This window comes from Paralichthys olivaceus, chromosome 21 (genome assembly GCF_024713975.1).
Source record: "Paralichthys olivaceus isolate ysfri-2021 chromosome 21, ASM2471397v2, whole genome shotgun sequence".
Classification (NCBI taxonomy): domain Eukaryota; kingdom Metazoa; phylum Chordata; class Actinopteri; order Pleuronectiformes; family Paralichthyidae; genus Paralichthys; species Paralichthys olivaceus.
Genome location: NC_091113.1, coordinates 9820982 through 9846903, shown reverse-complemented (window position 1 = coordinate 9846903; position 25922 = coordinate 9820982). Strand labels below are relative to the sequence as shown.

General features: G+C 42.8%; 2 protein-coding genes across 4 annotated transcripts in view; one reads left to right on the top strand and one right to left on the bottom strand.

Annotated features, from left to right (window-relative positions):
• Positions 1-12673, bottom strand: part of ankfn1b (ankyrin repeat and fibronectin type III domain containing 1b) — a 128269-nt gene extending 115596 nt beyond the window's left edge. The window contains exons 1-2 of one of the 2 annotated variants that reach the window (XM_069518107.1): positions 12533-12673; positions 8471-8567 (exon numbers count right to left, since the gene is read on the bottom strand). In XM_069518107.1, coding sequence (XP_069374208.1) covers positions 8471-8487 — 17 coding nt within the window. In that variant the 5' untranslated portion in view covers positions 8488-8567; positions 12533-12673. Of the gene's footprint in view, positions 1-8470; positions 8568-8730; positions 8851-12532 lie in introns of those variants that run through there. The other variant, XM_069518108.1, reaches the window with a different exon arrangement.
• A 2324-nt stretch (positions 12674-14997) lies between these two features.
• The window catches only part of capn15 (calpain 15), a 37820-nt gene continuing 26895 nt past the window's right edge, over positions 14998-25922 (top strand). Inside the window, exon 1 of one of the 2 annotated variants that reach the window (XM_069518111.1) lies at positions 14998-15450. Coding sequence is in view for 1 of the 2 variants with exons in the window: in XM_069518110.1 (XP_069374211.1) it covers positions 20065-20243 (179 nt within the window). In the remaining variant the exon portion in view is untranslated. Of the gene's footprint in view, positions 15451-19289; positions 20244-25922 lie in introns of those variants that run through there. The other variant, XM_069518110.1, reaches the window with a different exon arrangement.

Genomic DNA, 25922 nt, shown 5'->3' with positions numbered 1-25922 from the left:
AGTATTTCACAAGATTTCAGGGGGAAAATAAAACTTTGGCTGATAAATGAGGTTGTCTATTTTAAATAGCAGAAGAGCTGGAGAGAAACAGAGGGAGAGGCAGAGACAGAGAGAGAGAGGGAGTTGAAAGGATTGAGGGAGACACAGAGAAAGAGAGAAACTCTGGATACGGCAAGAGTGGAGGACACGAGGGAATTTAGAACCCCAGCAAGGAAGAGCTGAGCTCAAACTATTGACAGCCCGGGCTTCTTCTCCTTTTGCCTTTAGTCTGCATTTGGCTGTAAAATGTTTTTGGCTGATGAATAAATCATATACCACTATTTTCTCAGGGCTATTCTCAGTAAACACAAGAGACATTCTCACTTTGGAAACATCCATTTGAGGTCACAAAACTTCACCTGAGAAAAGTATTTCTACAGAACTCAAAGTGGACATGAGGTCATCTGGACACTGGACAGTCACTATAACTTGCAAACTGAAAGAAAGAGCCTGGCCAAACTAGGACCCGAACCAGGAAACTTATTGCTGTGAGTCAACAGATAAAGATGAGCAGCGTGACGATTCTCCAAAAGCACCTTGATCACCCCCTGGTGGCTGACTGAAGTATAAGTCATGAATTGTTTTAGGTGGTTCTTATTATTTGATGCTATAAAAACAGAGTGAGAAGTCATGATTGACAGCTGACGTTGACTTGAAATTGGTCGAGCATGTGTATTAGTTGGATGACAGTACAATGGCCCCACCCCCTGATCGCTCTCGATGTCATGAGATGGCAGCGTTCGTATCCCAGGTATTTCGGTTTCATTCTTGGAAAGGAAAGAGTTATTTACAGTGTGTGGTCAAAACACACAGTGTGAAGTTACTTATTTCAATCAGGATTCAAGCCCCAAATCTTGATTTTCACTAATAAAAAATAAGCTATCACAATATATGTAGTTAATTTCTTGCATATTTCCGTCACTGCTGCAAAAAGACCTTGACACATGTCCTGCATCACCTGCTGTTGCCGTCTGTCCTATGAGAGTCCTGAGTTTCACAGAACAGGAGCAGCTTGTGCAGTCACCACAACACCATGCTTTAAGGATTCAACACACCGACACTGCTAAGACACAGCTGTCAGGAACTGAAGCGGGTCCCTCCAGTGGCGGGCGAGGGTTTTACCTTTCTACCACACAAACGTCACTTTCATGTGTGTGTCTGTGTGAGTTCATGATGTTTCAACTTGATATTATTGTATTACAGATGTATTCAAATGAAATATGTTTAGATGAAGTGCCTCTATTCCATAACTGGTCCACCAGACTGCACTTTATGAATAACAGTTGTCATCAGACGAGTCAGAATCATAATCAAATGTCAACGCCTCTGCAGTGGCCTGGGTTCGATTCCAGTCTGCAGCCCTTTGCTGCACGTCATCCCCCATTCTCTTTGCCCCCCTTTCACCACTAACTCTCTCTCTGTCCTATCAAATTAAAGCCCAAATAAAATATACATATAAAATAAAATATGGCCTCAAACATCCTGTATCTGTCGAGCTATGATGTAAATGTGAGGCATGAATGTAGTCACACCTGTGAAATCAATATGGGCCTGTGATACACTGAAGAGTGACAGTTCAGTGCTGGGCCTGCAGACACCTTGATACATGACTCCACTCTACAGCTCATTTAACCAGAGAGAAAACAGGCAGCCATGAAAAAAGTAAAAGGCATTTTTAAAGAATAGCTTCTTCTGGTAATTACACAGACATGGACCTTTCACCTGATACAACAAACAGAAAAAGTTATTTACAGTGAAACACACAACATCAGAAAAAAATCTTAATGGGATGATTTGCAGGCTCTAAAGAAAGACACACGCACACGCACACGCACACGCACACACACACACACCCACATATCACATGCAGAGGATGAGCAGTACTAACATATATGAGTCATCAGTAAAGGGTGCTGCAAAGAGGCCCCAGGATTATCTCACATTTGAATAATGTGAGTACACGAGTCAACAAAATATACAGTATAACATAGGACTAGTCCTTTTCAGGCATTTTAATGAATTAATTGTTATAATCCAAAATGGAGGGTGATTTAACAGTTTTTCTCCTTGGAAAAGTCTCCTGTGGTTGGCACTGCTGATGGTTAGCTATATAAAACCCCTCAGAGAAATTATGTAATTCTATTAATCTCCAGTCGGTGCCTCACGCTATCAAAGTGTCGGCCTCTGCCACTTTATTATGCAAAGCCGAGAAAAAGACTCCTCTCGACTCTTCTTCTCTGTGGAAGAGGAGCTGGTGAAAGTGAAACGTCTCCACGGTGATGTCAGCGAACACGCACACGCTCAGGCAGAAAGTCCTGAGGTCCGGGACGAAGACACAAAAGGCGATAATGATTTTTGACAGTGATTTGTGTTCTGTGTGCCCTCAAACTGAAATCCTGGGGTCTATGAATTACAATGAAAACATTTCCTGCAAGCTCATCCAGTCTGTTTGGTTGTGGATCATGCATTCTGTACCTAATCCTACAATATACTTGACATGTTCACGGATAATGCTTTAAGAATTATTGACATGTGTCCATGAATGTGTGTGTGTGTGTGTGTGCATGTCTGGTACACTCTGTATCCAGCTCAAGGGCTGATCGGAGAGGAACAAACAACAGCTGGGTACCTTGTGATTCATATCCCCTACTGGCATCCTATGTATTTGCAAAGGGGAAACTTCAGAGATCTCTCATTCATACTTTACATGCATGTGTGCATACGTGCAGAGCGTTCGTCAGACAGGAGGAATCCCTCTTTAGAAAAGCTAGCTTAGCCTGACAATGGGTTATAAATCGCGTTGAGCCAGAACTGAGATGAAATGTTTTCTACACGATAAATAAAGTTAGTATATTGCTTATTCCCCTTGTGTACAGATCTAAAGACAGAGACACACAGCTTCCTGTCTCATTTGTTTGTTGGTTGGTTTGTCGACACAAAACCTGCTTAAAAACGTATCTTCATGATCTTGCTTTGAATTCAAATGTCCTTTCTTGTAATCTTAATCCTGCTTTAACTCTTTTACCATCTTAATACGTTCTGTTCTGTTTTCAAGCTTTTGTTATTCCGTTTTATGTCATTTAAACTTCAAGTAATGATAATGAAAAGTGCAATAAGTTTATTATTATTGTTGTTATTATTTATACGATTTGTAGATTTTGATTAATCAATCAAACCTACAGGGTCTGATATCTATGAGTGTGTGCAATTAGGTGGAAGTCTATCTTACTCTGGTTCATATGGGTGCACGTATACACATGCACACAAATTGCAAGAAAACATATGATGATGTTAAAACATATAATTCAGTATACTTTAAAATTACTGGCATCGACTTTACATTCAATTAATAAATTCCACCTTCAACTTAAGGGTCTAAATATTGTTGGGGATGATTCTCAGTCGGCATCTCACATGTTTGAGGGAAATCCCTCAGGCAGAAACTACACTGCTTTGTTTTAAACGTGAGAGGTTTTAAAATAAGTACATTCCTCGAGGCTGTTTGACTCTTGAGCAGCGAACGTTTGGCACTTCAAGGTATATTTTTAGCTTGTTGTCTTCTTTTGTGTGCTTGCAGAAGTTTGTTTATTTGGTGGTTGGATTCATCAGTATGCTGTGATGTGTTCTTTAAAAGGACTAAACGAGCACTGCTCTATAAATACAGTCACACACTGACACAAACACACAAGTATGAACACACAGTACATATACACTCATGTGCAATGCTACTTGTCTCTATAGTAATCATTATATAGAGAGGCAGATGGAAATGTTCTGCCTGAAGGATGGGGAACCAGGTGCTTCTTTCTCTCTCTTGCTCTCCCCTGTCTTGTCTATCCAGCTCTCTCTCCTCTACACAACGCCACTCCAACATACCGCAATCTAGACGGCTCCTGGTCTGAATAAAACATGAGGCGATAAAGTACTGACTGCTGACTTTGAACTTCTCTTTAACTCCCACAACCTTTGAACTGTAAAGCTGCTGATCCACCATCACTTCCAGGACGCAGGCTCAACCGGTTTCTTCAGGTTCAAACCGCTCTCATGTCCAATTAAAGGCCGAACACAGAAATGAGAAGGTGAGAGGGACTGTGAGGGGAAGATGTTTGAACCCAGGGAAACAACTCAAAGAAGCGGGTCTCTGAGTCCTACGTTAAAAAATCATTATTCAATGTTTTGAAGGATGATCTGTTAATATTTCATATGTATGTATATATATATATATATATATATTCACAGCATACTGTGGTGTCTTTTTGTGTTTTCTCTCAAGGAGCCACAGAATTCTGCAATGCAATGATGACAATCATTTTGATAATTAAGTACGTGCAGCAGAGTAGTTGTACCTGCAACTTCTGCTGCCACTAGAGGGCAGCCCTACCTTCATGAAAATACACTGTCTCCTTCTCATTTCCTTCTTTTTGTGTCTCTTCCTTTTAATCAAGTCTCACACAATCACACAGCTCCTATAAATGTTCACTGCTGTCTCTGTTTTGCTCACGATTACTCTCACACACACACACACACACACACACACACACACACACACACACACACACACACACACACACACACACACACACACACACACACACACACACACACACACACACACACACACACACACACACACACACACTGCTTATAATGGAAGCCGGCCACTGTTTCTGTTTTTGCTAATGACTGATGTCCAGCCGACCTCCATGCTTGATTCATTATGCCGCAGTTCACTTTCATTTGAACTACACTGAGCGCTCAGCAGCACCGCAACAACTTGAGGAGTTTTTTTAATTTTTTTTTTATTAACAAAACTCAATCTGATAGTACATACACGTAACTAGAAAGAGATAACTGGGATGTATAAAGACAATAAAGGGATCCGAGATGTTTGTAGATATGCATACATGTGAGCGTTTGCTGAAGGATTTGACAGCGTGCAGGAATCCTCGGCTGCCTGTAGACACATTAGACATCCTGTTCACACAGCCTCCACGAGTCACAAACATACACAGACACATGCAAATAAGCAGGAGCACACAAATACACAGCCATTCCCTGGGTTTTCTCATCTGAACCCAAATGTAGGAAGCAGCCAGACGCTCAGCATTAGGGGTGCAATGATTCTCAAAATGTCCCCTCAGAATGGATAGGTTGCAGGTATTTTAACAAAGCACTAAATGTGCTGTGTTGTTGTTGTTTAAATTACAAAAGGAGGCAACGAGAGCTGGAGCAGCCATGAATCGAAATCGATCCACATTAATTAAGGCAGTGTAACGGCTAAAAGTATTAACACCGATTTGTTTGAGAACCAATGAATCCTGCACTGTTACAGCTCAGCACCAAATGACCAATTACAGGGCCTTCCTGTATTTACCTGCTCACTGCCCCAGATTTAGCTCGTCAGAGGGAAGATTAAGAAAGAAACACCGCTCCTCCACCTCTCCGGTTGTAAACTTCTTAACTGTTTACTTGCACAATCGGTGTAATAGCTTAGACCTAAATTTCTCTTCACTAATTTCTTCATATGTCGTGTGAACAAATGAACCCCTGAGCCGACAGCAGCCGGCTTTACCTCAGCACAAGTAATTCAATCCCAGGAAAGTGGAACTTGTCAATTTTGCTCTGGACAGTTGTTACTGACAAATGATAGTGATGTGAGCAGAGACAAAGAGGAAAAGTAATGAGCTATTAAAAGCTTGGAAACACTGCAGCTCTATGGACAGCTTCCTTCTGTGTTGCCCGACAAGGCCACATTAAAAGCTTGGATTAGGCTGTAATAATGGGCTTTGTGTTGGTTTGGACTCATGGAGTTTTTATTTTAATTTTCACTGCCATGAGTATCAAGTGAGGAATGAGCCCAACTGTGATGCCACAGCAACTCCATCTGTCACATGAAACCAAGTAATGTATTGAGTGCACATTTATAGTCCCTTAAGGAGCATTAATCATCTATAGGCAAACAGTTTACATATATTTCTGAAGAAAATGAGAAGACACAATACATCCAGAACATGAAAAGGATTAACTTTACATCTACACTGAAAAGGGAAATTGAAACTGACTGGGTATTGGATATATGATACTTGTGTTTTGGGGCATTGCTATATTTTTTTCTGAATGCCATTTAGTACAGGAATACTGTTGCACCCAGTTGTTTTGCTAAAATATAAGTTTATGTATAAATTAAGCATCATATCTACTCCTACAGTGAAACATGATGTTGAATCCAATTCACATGAAGAATATGATATTCACTTAAATTAGAGAATAGTGATTTTGTCGCCCTCTAGTGGCTGAACACCTCAACCTAATTTACCACTAAAATCTGAGCTGCCCTCATAATTATGCTTAGCCTTATTTTATCAGAGCTGAGTCAACACCACCGTAATTGGAATCCACCAAGTGTCAAATAATTATTAGTTTTTCTTTTTGGATTTGCAAAATACTAATTGTTTTCTGTGTGTGTGTGTGTGTGTGTGTGTATGTGTGAGTGTGTGTGTGCGTGTGCGTGTGTGTGCGTGTGTGCGTGCGTGTGTGCGTGTGTGTGTGCGTGTGTGCGCTCAGGCAGTAAAAGAGAAAGGAAGGGGCAGGCGTTTGACGTCATAGATGCACACACCACTTTTAACTTTCTAAACACACACGCTCAAATGAAAATCAGCACCGGTGACTCCATCAGTATGTAGCCTACATCGATGTGCTGAAGGGCAAACATCAGTGTATGTGTGTGTGCACTTGCATGGGGGTGCATTGATAACCCCTTTCCCTGTTGCCATGACTCACCAGTGAGTCACAGGCCGGCGAGGAGTGAGGAGAGTTGCGCAAGTGAGGAGCCCCTCTCTGTCACTGGCTGAAGGTTGATGGTGCAACCTCGTAATGAAGAGGAAGCTAGTCACGTTGGTTCGGGGGCCACGGGGTGTCAGATAATGATGGTGAGTCAACAATTACTGATATGTCACAATCAATATGAGGCATGAGGAGGGTGCCAGCATGGACATAAATGAATGGCTTCATTTGACAGGCTGGGTTGTAGCAAGAAGCACGGAAAGCGTGTAGGCACGCATCCCTTCCTACGCACGTCACAGGTATGAATTATACATGCTGCATCTATTTGTGAGAGATGGGTCTAATAAAATGACAAGGAGTGTGTGATTCACCCAGAACTCACTATATGTGCTCATACCCCAGAGACACTGTGCCAATCCTGTTTCTGCTATCTGCAGAATGTGTTGAGAAGAAGGGGAAGGAGACGTGCAATACAGCCGAGGAGATTAAACTCCCCTGGCTGTTATCACACTGTGCTCAGCCACAGCCGCACTGACAAAGAAGGGAAAGGAAACATTTGAATAAGAAGCTACGATGAAGTGAAGCAGGTTTTGGAGGCGAATAACAACACGTGATAAGAGCTGAGCACAACACAGATAGATAGACTTGTGTCAGAATGTCTCATTCACAAAGGAGGAGCGGAGGAACTGTATGTGCAGTGGGGGGTTAGATAGGGGGCCAAGTTATTGCTCCGCTGTGGCATCATTTCCACTCTTTTTCTCATCTTTTGTGCTGACTCGCTGCTTAAAAATGAGAAACAGGGTGAGAGGATGTTTGTGTTTGTGTGCTGTGGAGTTTATAGATAATTGGGTGCAACTCCCACCAAAGTTCATTCATGATTATACATGTGTCTTCCCTGCTTCACGGGGGCCTGTGTACCTCACCCAGGAAACTCCAGTCACCACATCAAACTCTAACCTTTTGCATACTGGATGAGGATGAGTCCCGTTTTGCTGCAAATAGAAAATAACAGGCTCTCAAAATGCCCAGACATGTTGGGCCGTAAACCTCCGAGCACCTCATCAACATGTCCCACTAAAACAGCGAGAGACAAGTCGGAGAAACACAGAGCATCTGTTTAGACCAATGACTGTACACAGTCGTCCTCAGCTGCCAAGAGAGTTGTCCATAAAGAACGGTGCGGCTCAGCTTGTTTTTAGCTGCTGTCAAAATGTTGTTTTAACACAGACAGACACTTAGAATGAGCGTCACACTCTCCTTTAAATGTCTTCAACTTGGCTCATGCAAACACTTAAATCGAATCCTTGAGGCCAGTGCTGTTAAATCAGAGTGTTTGTCTTCCAAATGGCTTTTTAAAAGCCATCATCTTCGTGTTAGGATACACAGTATTGTTGAAACTACTGGGCAGAAGGACAACTCATATTTTACAGTATCCAAGACACAGTAATCTACAATCTGCCTCTTTATGTGGCTCAAAAGCTTCTCCGGTCCCAATGCCTTGCCTGCAGCTGAAGCGTGGGCAACAACAGTTCCAGGAAGCCCCGAAATAGAGACAGGAAGTTCATTTAGTAAACACAATAAAACACGTTAAATAACTCGTGTAAAGCTAACTGTCAAGTGAGACAAATGAAGACTGAATCGCTCTTACTCTATCAGTTGCTCCATTCCAGCACCCTGGGGCCCCAATGGCTCCCCAGGTTTGGGTTTGGTCCTCCTCCTCTAACAGTGTGACTCCGGGCTTTTACCTGGGAACAAAATATTTGTTAGCTGGGGAAAACTTTGCAAAAAGAAGGGAACGAAATAAGCAGAGGGGTTATGCTCCAAGTCACTCATTCATCAAAATTGTCACTTTGTTTAAAAAAAAGAGGTTTCCCTCGGTGTTTCAGAGAAAAAAAAAGGAAACACAACCTTGTCTTTTGTCTGTCTTTTGTGTTTGTCGCCCTCTGTCTCTTTAAGGGCCTCTATAGGCCTCTCAGGTCTCGAGGTGTTGAGTTACACAGTTGTCCTCATACTGTGTGATTTATGATGAAGACAGGGCTCACCTCGGTTTCTCTGCCGTCTCAGACTTCCCTGTGTACACGTACATTCACAATCACTATCCAGTATCCTGTCCCTCCGCTTAGACATCTGAAGAATTTCAAGAAGCGCTGAGGCAGATAAACACGGTCAGGATTATGGAGCTCTATACATCTTTGTCAACTCACTGACAAAGGATCCAGTTCAACTACCACTGGTTTATGTCTGATGTTTGACATTTGGAGCACACTTGAACATCTGTTGTCTAGATTAATACTTTTTTAAGCATACTGCATGGTGTATATACAAATATATGTATATGTATATATTTTACAGATCTTCATATTTGCACACATACACAGTTAAATTTGATTTATTGAAATATGCATGAAAGTTGACGCTCATAGGGTTTCCCTTGTATCAGTACAGGCCTGGTGGGACACGAATGCGAGCCCCAAGATTCAGTAAATGATTCAATTTATATATACAAGCAACACGCTTGACGAGTAATAAAACAAATTCAGTTTCATTTTATGGACAACATTGCCAATATAAACCTCATTGTAGATAAACCAGGGAGGATGAATACAAACCTCACTCTGCACCATAGACTGGTGACATAGACAATCAACCTTTCTCTCTGCTGTCACATTTCCAACTCAGGAAAACACACCACCAATCGAATTCATATTATTCATGTTAATATGAGGTAAGTATGCAGAGCCGCAGCATCTGGATAAACTGAGTATGGGAGGTGACACCTCAACGCCCAAAGCCTGTATATGTTGATTAGGTGGAACATCTGGCGGGAGGGGAAACATGCTGTTGAGTTGAGCCGAGGGGATGCTCTGTTGATCCAAAGTGCTGAATGTTTTGGAAGGTGAACCTCAGTTAAATCTGGGAAGTGCACATCCTCCTGTGCCAAGATCTGCTCCGGTCAAAATTGATAAGCAGCCAAACCCAGCTTTCATTGATTTGCTCCAAAAATCCTGCCAAAGCAAAGACGCTGGATGTTGACAGTGCTGCATTGTGTTGTTGCGGCAGAAAATGTAAACTAACTTACATCCTCCTTCATTTGATATGCTCTGTCTTGCACAATGACACTGACTGATGTTACCAAGAGGGGATTATGTTGAGCTAATAACCCATAACTAATTAATTAGTCACACTATATTTACATGTGTCATTTATTTGTATTTTTTAAAACCTCTGATATTTGAAGATTGCTTACTTTTCTCTATTCATATCATTGAAATGTAATTCCTTTGTTTTTTAAGACAAAAAAAGAAATCTTCAAGGAATTATCAATATAAATTTTGAATCATTAACTTGGGGGTATGGATGTTTGGATGGCAAACATAGAATTTAGAAACATGGAATACAGCTATACACAGATTGATATGCCCTGGAAAGCTCCTTTAACTCAATGAAAAATCGACAATTATAATTGGAGACACCCACTGACCGGTCTCCTAAATGTCCTTGGACTGGGCTTAGTCCTTGTCTGGGAAACCAGCTCACTCCTTTTTTGTAACTGTGTCCCAGATCGGGGACAGTTTGGGCAACAGACTTGACAACCAGACAAAGGGACTTATACCAGCTGCTCACAGCTAAAAGGCCAACAGTACATCAAACAGTGGGGACAAAAGGCAACTGCACAGCAGAGGAAAGAGTTATAAGGTCATAAGAGTCCCAGCTTTATGATACGTGGCAGTTCTATCCAAATCTCACCTCAGATAGCCTTAGCACAGCCTACGTTTTGGACAGTGTTCCTTTTGGTCAGCCTGCTTTTGAGCTGCTCTCAAGCCAAATGGGTCAAATATCAAATAATGAAAAACAGACAAGAAGCATCAAACACCTTACTTGTGTATGAGCTCTTTCTCTGTAGTGTACACATCTTTTCCTCACTATATCCTTCCACATGTACGGCTTTGCAGCTAGTCATGCATAATAATCTGTGCAGTAATGGGGAGCAGTGGCCAGCCAATGCCTGCCTGTCCCATCAAACATGCATAAGAAACAGATGTATCTTTGAAGTAGACTTGTTCATGTTGCCTTTTGAATGTGTGTGTGTGTGTGTGTGTGTGTGTGTGTGTGTGTGTGTGTGTGTGTGTGTGTGTGTGTGTGTGTGTGTGTGTGTGTGTGTGTGTGTTTGTGTGTGTGTGTGTGTGTGTGTCTGTGTCTTTGTCAGTGTGCTCCCAGGCCCTGCGGGTGCAAGCCAGACGCGGGAGATGCGGCTGCATGCCCCGACACACACAAAGACAAGGAGGACTGACATAGATCTTCGGCAGGACATATAATCAACGGAGCAATATATTGTCCAACATGTGTCCATCAGTTCATATATATAAGATTGTGTTTGAAAATATTGCAACAGAAATTAAACAAATATGTTCTGTGCTATGGAACCGGATCGAGGGCAGATCCATAATTTGTAAAACATTGTTTTTACATTTTCACTGATTTTCCATGGAATAATTCATGGATCTAGATGAAAATACATGGAGCGTATTCAGGGGACTGATATCCAAGTGTGTGCAATTTGCTGCAACTCAAGGGAATTTAAGGGAACTGTCGGGCCTTGGCGTAGGTATAGATTTGTAATATAGTTTACAATAACTTAACAGGAAGATTCTGAAGTTTATACCGGTCTCTCTGTAGTGTTTTGGCCATTCAGTGTTTGACGATATTTTGCTATCACAGCTCATGGTCCATTGGATCGTCATCTTTTAGCACCTGTTGTGAAAACATCCTTTGCCACAAAAATATAAGCAATCATGAGTCATCAGAGCAGAGGATTTATCCTGCTCGTCATCATGCCAGCAGCTGACTGATTTGCCCGGAGCACATCAAACTGTATGGCGTGTGGCTACATCTGTACCCATGTGCACCCTTCAGTCAATGACCATGAGTAGTGACCTCTGACCCCCCATCTTCCTGCCATCCACACGCCCGATGAAACATACAACGACACTCATCCCGTGGGCAAGAACCCCCTCCGCTCGCCCACACGCACATCTTTTTCCTTTTCCCCCTTAGACGATTGTGTTGCTCACTCTCTATTGTGGAAGCCGGTCATTTCCACATATGTGCTGAGACATAAAACGACTAAAAGCATCCCTTTCCTGGCCAGCAGAGTCACAATTTGTCTCATATAAACACAGGACACACCACATTTCAACAGTTTTTCTCATATCCTACAACTGAACCCCCCCTCTTCCTCCAAATCCACACAAAGTTCCTCTTTCTACAGGCACAGCACATAAATGACTAAACCCCTTGAGACTATCTCTCCTCCTTTGATTTATTCCACGGAGAAGAGTTGAAAGACAAAGACGTGGATTTATTTCACACTTTGAGGGAACTTTTCCAGAAACTTTTTTCCCTCTCGTGAAAAGCTGAACACTGAACGCTGGTGTCTTTTGTGCCTCCCAACGTGCCTCGCGCTGGGTTTCCCTAGCATTGTCATGACAACAGTGTGTACGCAGCGACACTGGCCTTTTGAAAACAATACATCCAGCGAAATGTTGACGCAAGTAAGCTAGCAGGGCTAAAGGTATGCAACCTGAAAACACATAAGAAGAATCGTCGCGGTTGAATTTCCCTTCTTGCTCTGTCTTTTCTAGAATGAAGCAAGTGCACAAGTTTCTAATGGAGAGTTTGAAAAAAACAGAAGATGCGTTCAATCTCGTACCTTCTTTGCGAAGAAACTCCTTTCAAAGTTCTTCCCGGGTCGTGTCGGAGGGTTAGCTTCCGTCACTGCTCAGCTTTACTCCACAAAGTTTGTTACACCGGTACGAACTTTATACTGCGCATGTTTTCCTCGCTACGAGCACCACAGGAACATGTGTGTGTGTGTGTGTGTGTGTGTGGATCAACTTCCAGCTGCAACTTTCTCCGCCCAGACTCATTCTCCTGCTCCTCTGCTTCTCTCATCGGATGCTTTGCTCCGCCTCACAAGTGACTATGATCCCACAAAGGATTTTACAGTCTCTCTCATGGCTCATGGCTGATTGGCATTTTTGCGCCCCCGAGGATTGTCTTAATTCACCAAAACAAGATTATAGCGCCACAATGTCATTTCCTTCCCTGTATTTTCCACAGTCCAGGTCAATTCTGGTGATTGATTGCACACGGTCCAATTACCTTAACGAGACATTAATGGGTTTTTAGCCTTGGTCCACCCCCCACGTAATTAAAGTACACCGACCCCGGTTGATATTGGCCGTAATCCTCTGAATTTCTCCGGTTCAAACGACTTGGCTGACACCGGCATTAACAGACATAATCCAGACCCACCCAGTGTTTCACATGCTATTCCTTAACTCATTTTCACTCGTGGGGTTTTAAAGCAACAGCACAAAACTTAACAGTGGTAAACAAAACAATACAGGGTGGTTCAATTCCCAAACGATTCTGTAGATTGTGGGTTATGTGTGAAATTCAAAATATTAGTTATAACTTATCTGAGGTCAGGCAATAACACATTCAATCATTCAATACACATTGGATTTGACTTACTGTATAAGCATGCACAGTGATGTGAATGGATTTGGAAGGCATGCAATCGTAGCTGCAGTAACAGAGCTCAGTATGATTGTATTTTATTTCCACTGAGGTCCTTCTGCAAGAACAGACAGAGACATACAGGCAGACAAGCAATCAGTAGTAGTATACTTCATGATGCGGTGTGACATAATGTGATATATTCTAGATTCAAGATTCAACACTTGACAAGACAACTCAGTTAACACATAACAAGAAAATAAACAAAACACATACGCCCCTCCCCATAAAAACACAACATACATCTGTTGATGTAAAATATAGAATAAATCCAGAATAAAATTAAATACAGTAAAAACTAGTGCAATTGGAAATACCCTAAAATACAATAAAATTCAAAGTTATTGCGTTGCCTTTGTTATGTGCTAATGCAGGATTAAGGAGCCATTTAGTGATTTGATGGTTCTACAGTAGGTGCTGTTCAGGAAACAGGAAATCTTAGTTTTGATGGCCCTGAGTCGCTTCCCTGAGGGCAGAGTTATTAAGAGAGGCTTGGCAGGGTGCATGGAGTCCTGTAGTATGTTTACACCTCTGGGCTGAACGGAAGTTTCGTTCATGTCAGAGATGGGGTGAGTCTGCATATATGAGATATGTCACAATACAATACAATAGATACGATACAAACCAAAAAAAATATGATATGGGAGATCCTGAATGGGCTTTCTCTGAACAAGGGCACAATAGAATAATGTACTAGCAGCAACAGAAGTCCTTGGATCATAAGCATTTTATATGTGGCCAAAATTACAAATTTTGTTTGGTGTCTGGACTTTCATATCATTCACATCCCTGTGCCCGAAGTCATGAGACACTCACCTTCCATAGTAGCTCAATGTGATTTCTGTTTCCATCTCCAGTCTGAAACCAAGTGGCTGATGCAAAACAGAGGCTGCTGGATAAAAAAAACCATCCATGGAAATCACCATTGTTGGATGCCTTAGATAACTGCCTTTTATAGAAACATATTTAATGAAACATGTGGAGGACAGGGACATTTTCAAGATGTGAAATGATCTGTTTAATTGCATCTGTACCCAGTCCCAAACATAGCTGAACCTAATGGCTCAAATCAAGCAGTCGATGGTTCAATTTCTGTGCCACTAGATGTCACTAGATTTCCATTATCGAACCCTGGGCTGCAAGTAGAGGCCGATTTAAAACTCAATATTTTTAGTTAGTTATAACATGGGTACTTGTGCATTATATGCTCACGTAAGGAAATTAAATGACTTAAAATGTCCATATGATAATAATATTAATAGTTATAATTTATAAAAATAACTTTATTCATATGGTACATTTTAAGGCAGCCATTACACAAGGCTTCAAAAACAAGATTACAAAACATCACAAACAAGAGTCACACTCATACAATATCATAACAGACAGCAAATTATATAATATAATATTTTCAAATAAGATAAAATAATACAATATAATTTAAAAGTAATGGCTAAATAAAGGATAAAAGAAACATTAGTAATAGCAAAAAAAACAATCAAGTCAAAGCGATATTAAACTATTTTATTGAAGAGAACTTCCGTTTTTTTTTTGTTTTGTTATTTATGCTCGTCAGTGGTGACGACACTCGTACCCCAGATATCCGGGTTGCTAATGTCCGCGTTGAGCATGGGAGGTGTAGTTCTCTACGCTGGAATTCTGGAATGGATTTTACGCATATTCCTTGCGCTGACACACCGTAGTGAGCCTCTCGCTGCGTATTTAACGCACGGCCGCTCCGCGCTAGCTCCTTGGAGATTCCCCCGTCTTCCTTCCTGGGCTGTTTGAGGTAAACCTTCACGGTCGCATCAGTGTCGCTAACACCCGGCAGAGTGAAACTCCACGTACCGCGCGTTTGGCACCGATGCTGGGGACATGGAGCCGCCGCGGGCAGCGCGAAGCTAGCGCCGGGGGAAGGTGACGTTAGCCACAGCACAACCCCCGGGAAGAACTTAGCCGTCTCCATGGCTGTGGAAAGTTAACGCGCAAGACGAACTGGGGGAAAGAAAAGCCACCGAATTGCTCTCCCTCGTCCGCCGACTCGAGGTAAGGAGAACCGGGCTGGGAGTGCGGGGTTTAAACGGGGGCCACGACTGTCGAGAGCGTCTTTGTTTACGCGGAGCTCCGGCGTCTTTCTCCCCCCGCTGCGTGTCTTCTCAATGGGATTGTTGAGTGTTCATGTGGCTACACTGTGTGGCTAATGTTAGTGTCAGGCTTTTTCCACACAGGGGTTGATTATGTGACAGTGGTTAGCGGTGGCAGCTCACTTAAGAACAGGGTAATACAGCAATAACAAGACGGAGCTCCTCTCTAATGGGAGCCGGGGTCATGAAGGTGTATATGCATGTAAAGACACCACAGGAGCACATGAATACTTCAGCAGGGTGGATGATACTGTCTGTGTCCCCTGACACGTGAACTCAGCTCATTCAGTTGAAGGTTTGGCATCAAATAAAACCCAGGCTGGTGTGTTTACACTGAAGTTGTTAGGTTCTTCAGGGTATAGTCTCATCCCAATGCTTTCAGCCTGTCCACTGGAGAGGGGGAGGTAAAGAAACGACAGAAGCATGTGACAGTCAGGACATTTTGGGTGGTGCAGAAATGACAACTTACAATCTACCGTGAAATCAGCTCACATCCTCCCTTTCCCTTTTTCCCTCCTTTGTGTCCCTGGAGACCAGAAATGAAATCCAATATCTCTCTCTCCCTCCCTCCCTGCTTCTCCCCCCTTTTCTCTCTGGCACTGACTGTGTCAGCTGCTGTATCCCAGGGGTGCTGACTTGCATCAGGACAGGTGGCACTTGGACAGGTGGCACCCTGAACAAAGGCCTGCAGTCCTCAGACTTCTGGCTCGGTTTATTAACCTCCACCAAGGAGGTTTTGTTTTCAGTATCACCCTTTTCTGCTTGGTTGTTGTTTTTTTGTTGTTTTCCGATGTTTATTTGTTTGTTTGTGACCGGAAGAGACCATAGAATTTTAATGTCGATCCAGGAATCACTTTCTTTAACTTTAAATAGGGTGTTTGTTGACATTTTCAATTATGGAATAATTCATGGATGTTGATTTTTTTTTTTAAATCAGACAAATCAGGGGAATGATTTTTGTACATGTGTGCGACTAGGTTGAATTTAAGGGGACTATTGGGCCTGGGCAGAGCTATATGCTCTGAGTGTTAATCTAGTGTTTACCTAGTTGTATTTATCTTATCGTTTGCATGTTATAGTTTCCCCATAACACAGCTGCAGTATGTAGAACTTCAGCTTTATCTGCATATATGGATTTCTTGGTAATTGTATGATTTCTGAGTCAATCTGATATGGTTTTCATTAAAATGGAAAAAAAACTCCTGCATGACACAATGTTGAAGAGTTTCAAACATGCACAAGTAAGTGTTCCTCTTTCTGCATGACACAGACATTCTTGACAGCTCCAGTCATTCTCTCTGGTACAGAGGTTAGACCAATACAGTACGTCCACATCAGCTACTATGTCGCACGCTAGAGGCTGTTCTCTTTAAGTCAAGTTCACCAGACAAACCAGTTTCACTCTGAAACCTGTGCACTGGAAACACACCCTTGCAGCCACTGTGCACCTGGTTAGGCAGAGTTCCAGACAAAATGACTGGGCACACAGTCAAGCCTGCTTGAGCTGCAGTAGCATGTGTTAGTGGTGAAAAGACAACCCAGTGATTTCTAAACAACAAAGGATTCAGAGGAGAAATACACAGTCAATATGAGTTTTAGTTGCTTTATGCTGTTATACTGTTCAATGAACCTATTTCAGTAATTATCACAATATAATTTAATCAATAGCGATACAACAAAGGTTCAGTGTACAGTATGCTGACATTATGTTTATGCATTGTACAAGCATGGTGAGGAGGTACAACACATAAGTGATCTACCTCAAATTTATGTGTCATTCTCCGCAATGAATATTTAAAACTAAAGAAATAATAATTTGACATTTATCGATGTCGACTGATGTGAAAATCTTCGTCTTGATATAATTTTCGGCACATATAGTTTTTTGGGTGAACAGTGCAAAGTCAGTGGGAGGAGATCAGGAATGAGGTCAGCAAAGTGATATGAAGTGGAAGAGAGTGGAAAGGGGGAAGTTTGAAGGCTAATCTCAGTAATGGGCAGGGACAGTTGAGCAATGATGAGTGTTGCAGTCACCACTGTCTTCTGCTTAACCCTTCACTGCCTCCTCTGGCAGTGGCTCTTATCAGGGAACCAGCAGATAAACACGAGGACATGTCAGCTATTAGATAAGAGTGTGACATGAGAACTGGTTTGATTCCCAACACTGAATCCCCCTCATCCTGTCCGACCTGTTTCTGACATGCACTGCTACTCATTACCCCGGGATACCATTCTCATTAATGAGTAAGACCTCCACCACTCCTCTCGGACTCTTGCGAGGCAGAAACCCAGCTCTCCTCTTCTCGCCAGGGCCAGTGCGCATGCGTTCTGCTGACACTCCAGTAATCCGCTGTTAGGAGGAGATTGCATCCCCCGTCCACTGCGCTCAGGCTACCAGCGAGGACGAATGAAAGCCCCCCTCCCCTCATCCAGGAGAACATATCACGGGGGGGAAATGGGAGAATTAGAGAACATATCGGGAGCATAACGCGCCCGGGATGGAACGAGTTATCAGTGCGCGCACCGGGATGGAGCAGTTCTGACACGGAGAGCGGACTCATATCCGAGGCGACAACGGGACTGGGGCGAGGATGTCTCCTCGTGTAAGACAACCAGGCTCAACACATACAGCACAAAACGCTGGGAACACGACATGAAGCCGGCGGAAGATGGTGAAATCCGCGATTGAGTGCTGCCTCTCCTGGATTAGACCTCCTCGGCTATTTCCACGTTTCCTCAACCTGCATGTCGCCTTCTTGCACGGTGCTCCCCCTGGCCTCTGTGTGGAAACGGACACAAGCCAGCTTTTTTATCCGAGATACGTGCTGTTCACAAGCGAAATTTAAAGCACACATGCGCATCTGTTCTCTGTGATGAGTACGCATGTAACATTTGCAGAACCTTCAAAGCCTTAGTATAGTTTTAAACCCATGTGATCTATGCGTTGGTTCCATGATAATCAGATGATACTAAATGTAAAACAAACCACTGGATGTTGCTGCGCAGACTTCAGCCTCAGGGTTTCTTACAAGCTATCCACACACGTCAAAGTGCTTGCAAATGTTCCCTCTCTCCACTCGCAGGAATGATACTTGTCTCCATCGCCTGCGCAGACTTGCTGTGACAGGCTCTCGAGTCCACATTGATCCAAGCGCAAGTTGATGAACTCGATTGACTGCTCGTCGGGATCAGACAGAAATTAAGCTGCGTCTCTCACACAGCGGAAACTGGGATCATCTCCTCGTCCTTGCTTTTGGCAGAGCAGCGCGAAAAGGGACATTCCTCTCGGGTATTCTGTCGGATGTTGCACGGACCTTGAAGATGAGCTGTAAACATTTTGATGTTGTGGCAACAGTCTAAGTTTAGAGAGTGTAGCTCCTTTTTAGAGCTCCACTTGTATCTACAGTTTCTCCAGCGTCACTTCTGGAGTTCATGTGAGTTGAAATCCGAAATTCTGCAAACACCAGAAGTGGCCTCATCGCAAGGGTTTTTCAAACATGATTTTTTTCTTCTATCCAGTGGGAGAAATGCAGCTGGGCTGTTTTACTGGTAAACCTCCACAGCAGCTGTTAGTCGGACTGGATGTCTGAAAGATGAGACTTGGACATTAGCATACTTGTAGGTTTGCCAACACCCTCCCAAGGAAATGCAGTGCATTGATTTTTCTCCTTTGCCCACATCGTAAATAACTCTGTGAATATATTTTGTGTGACTGCTAGTTCCATGCCTCTATTGATCTGGATCAGCTGTGTTTATGGACCTTGATGTAACTGGGATTTCCTGGATGCCCCCCAGCCCCTTGTTTCTTAAACCTTGAGTTTTCCCCAGGTGAACTGTTTGACTGCTGAGATGCTGAAAGACGTTGGACACACACAGTGTTCTTATGTGTGCACCATCCCCTGCTTTTGTTGAGCTTCTGAGCATGTGCAAAGGATAAAGGAACCAGGCATGAGAGCACACAGACTGGGGACATGTGTCGGAGGCAACGCGGGAGGAATTATGAGTGGCACTGTAGAAGATGTGTTGCAGAGTGGTACAGGCTTAGCGTCGACAAGAGACAGAATTATGAGCCTTTGCTGTGACAAAACTGTATTTTCTCCTCTCTGAGACCAACCGCTGAAGTGGATTCAGTCCTCGACACATGAAATTACTTTTTTAATTGAGACCGTCTTCCTCCGTGCACTGTAGGAAATCCACCCTGCTCTGCACACTTGGCTACCTGCAAGTAACTCTAATTTTATTGAGTACCCTCATCTTTGATTTCCTGTTGCGATGGGTTTTATTTGCTTTTACTCTAACACCCTCAGAGTTCAGGGGGAAATTTGCTAACAGGAAGTTTGCGGCAAATAGAAACACATGATTAGTCTCGCTGGTGTAGACCAAACAACCCCTTTAGTATCTTCCTTATCAGTGTCTCACACTGGAAACAACTGTGGAACGTTGTCAACCTTTTGTGCCCTAGGGGCAACGAAACAAGCAGATCTATTCATCAGACTAATTTCCAATCGCTGTGCCGATGGGGAGCTCAGCCTCATCCCTCACGGCGGAGACTGAGTCGGACCATGGCTTCCGCAGCACCCCCTACCCGTCGTCACCCCCTGTGGGCTGGCTCAGGAACAGCCACAGCAGCCCGGTGTGGGGCACCACCTTCATCACACGTCAGCAGCAGCACCCACTGCCTCATCGGGAGCGCAGGTAGGAGCCTGCCCTGTTAGCAGCTGGGTGCCAGCCAACACGTCTCTGTCCATTGGGGGCAACTGAGGCAGGAGTGGCCTGGTTTGACTGGTTGAGTCACAGGGGGAATGAGCAGTGGGGTTGTATTACACAGAATTGCAGTGAGCGTTAGGGTACAACTGGCATTATTTTAGGATCATGTGCCGATGTTGTCATTGGCTTCAGTGTTTAGGTGATGTGCATTACAGGACACTGTTAATCACTGTTGTTCATTTGAGAAACTTCCCACTTTCTGTTTCACAGACTTTTAGAAACGTTCACTGAATATTCAGTAAGGTCACAGCTATGGATCCAATCCACTGTCTCATCAAAGCTTATCTAATCAAGGCCCACATTTTGATGTTTTTTCTATGATGCACCCAAAATCTTGCTAAGCTGGATTTGCAAACCAAAATCCCACCCTATTGGTTCCTGCCAGTGGAGCTGCACAGTATGTGCTACATTTTAGTGCTGTGCAGCGCTGAGTGGATTGCCTGGACAGATAGATTGACCTGACCTCTGTGAGCCCAATGAAAAGCAGCCCAAGGGTAATTAGAATATCAGTTCTTCTGTTATGCTTTTAATCAGACTTCATGAGGCGCTTTGATTCACTTGTGTTCATTTTGAAAATGATTAAAAACAGAGTGGATGCATTCTCTTAAGAGTCTTGTTAAGTGATGCAGCACAGTGGTTTTGTTTTATCCAGGCAACTCACATCTATTTTCTACCCACAGAAAACGTAACAGCAACTTGAGGCGGCTTAGTTTGATTGTCTGAAATTGGTGAGGGGTTTCAGACTATATCATCTATTTAGAGTTTCTCCAAGAACAAAGTGTTTTCTAGGCAACAGCAACCGTGTAACTGAGCAAGATTTATGTCCAACAGGGCAAAGTGTTGGTGGAAGAGAGGTGCTTTTTGTTTTGTTCAGTATTGACAGAGTGCCAGAAATGTATTGAGTTACTATATCTAGAATGACTGTGCTGCAAAAAATACATTTTCCCCAATCATTGTACTGTCATCATAGTGAAATGCCCATCAGCAGTATGCAAGAAGCTCAGTTTGAATATGGAGCTCGACCGGCAGCATTGACTGACTTTTTCTTCTGAAAGATTATCTTCTCAGCCGCCCTCACAAAAACTTGTTTAGAAGTGTCTCCAGTTTTTCTTCCGCTCTTTGGGTCATGTCTCCGGAACAATAACAGGTTGATATCGACCGCTTAGTGTATTGAAGTTGTTGCTGAGTCACTCAGGGCATCATGGTCTGGTTGTTAGTTATTGATTTTCAGAGAGACCGATCACATTTCCCCACAATAGATGCCATTATTTATTCAGCATCGGTCTCCAGTTGGGCTTTCATCTTTCTTGATTCCTGCCCACTGCTGTCAATGCTTTCCTTGCAGTTGCTCTATGTTTAACAGCTAAAGCTGACATGGCTTCCTCTGTTTAGTCTTATAAGACTTCTAAACTATAGACAGGGCCAAGTTAAGCTCATGCTGAAACATGGTTCCATCAACCATACCTCTACGCATGAATGAAACTCAAGTGTGTCTCATACTGTTGGTGTAGTTTTGTGTCATAACTTGTCTTTTATTCAACAGATTCCTCTTTTGTGTTTGTGCCTCCTGTAGCAACAAGCCTCTATCTCCATCACTCACCAATCAGACTACACCCTCAGTCAGCTACGCACATAAACAAAGGCAAACATGCACAAAGACAACTCACGCACCGTCTCTGTTTGATGCTGCCAGGCAGAGAGGGACGCACACACACATGATCTGACGAAAAACGTTTTAGAAAGACTACGCAGCAGCACTCTGAACATGCTCTCTTATCTACCCCCACTCCCCCTCTCTTTCGTGAACGCACTCACAGTTGTATGCACTTAGACACACTGCTGCGTGAGCCTAACAACGTTGGGCAAGCTTTGCTGAGCTGTGACAGAGCATGAAAAATAGAAACAACAGAACACTATGAGCCCAGCTTTACTTCAGTCATTTGCATACAGTTTATTCTACAACTTTTTCTGAGACCATGTGAACACCCTTGTTCTTGGCTATTTCCAATTTGTTTTCATCCCGCAGTGACCCATTGACTTTGGGAAGCGTTTGTGTGCTCTGAGTCAGTACTGTCAGTGTGATGATTCCCTCATGATAAAAAAAAAAAACACCCTCAGCAGACACATTTCTGCTGCAGAGGTGTAGTTGTTTGACCAGCAATATTTGTGGAAGCAACTGTGGAATCTCGCTCTTCTCTTTTTTAATTAATAGCAGCACAACACTGTTTTATCCCAATGGTATTATTGTTTGTGCTGTATCTCATCTCGGTCCCACACTTCCAGTGTGTTACATTACACATTGCCTTGGGAGTCTTGAACCTTTAAAGTCAGAGTCTGCTCTCCCCAGAGTCAATCCCAGTGTCTCTACTGTCCCAGTGTGATGGATGACGCTGTTTATTCCAGCTCCATTCCACTGGCTCTCCTCCCTTTAATTGGATTAAACTGGGTCCACTTGGATTCAACCAGCATGGTCACTGGCCGTGTTTATGTCTGAATGATTTCAGCGCGTTCCCCTGCTAACGCCTGTCTGGCAAAGACAGGGCCGCGCCAGGACAGTCCGCACGCATGCAGAATAGATTTGGCATGCAGGCTTTGTCTCACAGCGTGGCTTTCTTGGAGACAACGCAGGATGGGCGCTGCAAAATAAAATAGCCTATTGACACTGAAACTGACATGCATCCAGATTCCCCCACTCCTGTTGCCATGGAAATGTGTTGCATATGTTCAGTAACCTAATTTCAATGGGCCCTAGATAACCACACATGGTAGTCTGGCAGTCACACACAGAAAGGAACATGTGCTGGCTTATTACACCTGTGTAGGATTACAATAACCTGCTAATTACTCATGGCACTGTTTAGAGACGTTAGATACATTTAGCTTAGTGAACCCTATGGTAAACAGTTTTTTTATTGCCTTATAGGGTTACATTTTTGTCTTGGTGACAGTAAAACTCTACATTGGGCTGTCTGTGTTTGAAGTTCTCTCTCGGACTGAAGGCATCACTGTGTCAGCAGTGCTCCTGCCCTCCAGCTTTGTGCGCATGCAGGAACTTGAGATTAATGGCAGCAGCACCATACCCTTGATGCCCCTGCCATCTCTTCCCCTTCTTCCTCCCTGGTTTCTGAGCGTCCTGGCAGCTTCCTGTTAGCGCTTGTTTTGCACCAAGCCACCGATGTGCTGCTGAAACCCAGTCAGAGGGTTTCCTCTGTTAAAAGATTCAACTGTCTGAAGCTGTCTCCACCGCTGACAGATTCACTCGTCAAAAATGAGCACTGGTCGTGAAATATTCACAGAGGGCATAGCTAGAGGTCAGAAGCTACTGGTAGTCTTTCTATTTCTCAGCCAGCATTTGCATTCTTAGCATCTTCAGTCTTTTATTCAGGAGTAGTGATTGTTAAATCATATGTACATAATAGTTCTGGGTTATGAGGTCTCATGTGTGGTCATGTGTGTCAGGCTTGCATAAAAACAACATAAAAACTAAAAGTGATGAACTTGCTTGAACTGAAAAACATAAAAAAGCACAACCAGACCCAGTTATTCTCATGCTCATGGCGCTGACCTGGCACATAATATTTATAAAACGCCTCTCTTGTTTCTACAGAATCACACCCTTCTTGTAAGATTCCATTTTCTTGATAGAGGACTATTAATTCAGCTTTTAAAATTGATTTTATTGTAAAGCTTCAGCGGTGCTCATTGTAGGATCGTCTTAGCCTGAGGTAACGTTTTTCAAAGGAGCCTTTGTCTAAGTTGCTCTGTTACTCAGCGTCAGCATCATAACATTTTATAAACCTATTCAGTCTTAATGGTCTGTCTCAGAAAAGTCTCTCTTGTCATTAAAGAAACGTCCTACTCATTGTCAGTTGAGCATAACTTCCCCAATTATCTTGTTGTGTTGTCTTTTGTGACTAAGACTTGACGTCACCAATCCCCCGTACTGTTTCACATAATCTCAGGGTGGTAGAGTCGAAACTCTTTATCTGCTGCTAAAGTTTGGGTTCGAGACACTTGTCTAAAATAAATGTATAAGTCAGTGACTCGGCTCCATAGTGTTTGTCGTAACAAATGAATTCAGGAGACCTGTCAGGGTTGATTAATGAGTCGTATTTATCATGCCACGGTGCATGAGCTGGCAGGTAGAAAGGAGGCTCTTACAGTTAATCTGACCCTGACTCATCAGCTCCTTTTGAAACACGAAGAGGAATATTTGCTCAGGGAAAATGACTTTTAAGTGAAAGACTTGCTCTGATCTCGCAGGCAAGAAAAATGCCATAATGAAGTGATAAACACATTTTTTTGCCATCAAACGACAGACTGACTACAGGGCTGAAATATATTCTACAAAGTCAGTTTTCTCAAGTGTGTGTGTACAGATGCAGCAAAAATGTTTTAATAACAAGCTCACTGTTAAACAGAATCACCAGTTCACCAATTTACAATATTGATATATTGGCAGATAAAAATTGGCAATAATCCCTGAGATGTTTTTAACTAACCCTCATGACAAAGAAATGTAATCTAGCTTGACATTTTAAACATATACAGATACTTAGATGTGTGTGAAAGGCTCATAACAAGTCTACAAAAAGCACTAGCAGAAAGGCCAGGTGCAGATTACTCCCTGCATCTCTGTCACTTCTAGAGCTGTTAAACAGGATCATTGTCCAGTGCACAATCACCAAGGCATTTTTCCGACATAAACATTTTATAATCTCCAGATCTGCGCCTCCAGTTCTCTCCCTGCGTTCAAATAAAACCGAGCCTGTAAATATTTATCCCGAGAGTGACTCACTTTATTTGAGCGTGTTTGTGTGTGGAGCGGCTCTATCTGGAGTGTGTCTCGCAGTGTGAGTGCACCAGTCAGCCTACCTAGAGTTATCCAACTCCACGCACCCTCTTAGTAATCCCAGATAACGAATGTAGAAAAGCCTTTTGTCAGGGAATTCAAATGACCCAAATTAATTGCAAAAATTGTAAATGCATTATCAATAGATCAAGTGTAGGTTAATCTCAATGAATCTATTAGAATATAACATTAGATGAACTTGTGGATTCCTCAGGGAAATTAGTTTATGGTCATAAAAACAAATAGCTTATTAAGAGATAGTATAGGAGGAAGCAATAGACGCTGAAGAAAATTGCTAAATTATTTAAAATGATAAAAGCCTTATTATATTGTATTATAATTTCTTGTACTATTATCTATTAAGTACATTGTAAAATTTGGATGACTGAATGAAAATGTGTTTTGCCACTCTTGCATAAAGGCAAGTTGATATGGCTCTGACTAATTGCAGTATTGATTAATTCATTGATAATTCATCAGGCTTAATTGACCCCATGTGAGTATTTTAGAATCGCTCCAACCTGGTGTCTGAGACACCCCAAATATTTAATGACTAATGATCTAACTTGTGAAGCTGTGAACATATTAGCTTTCTCTTCAAATTAGAACAGGTGAATTCATGAGCCAGTTGTTTCAGTACTGATTTTTAGCCATTTTAGCCGGTCTTTTAATGTGATACAGTTTATAGTCTCATGAATTGCGGGACGCATATTTTCTTTCAGTATTTCCCTGCTGTCAGCAAGTTACAGTACAAT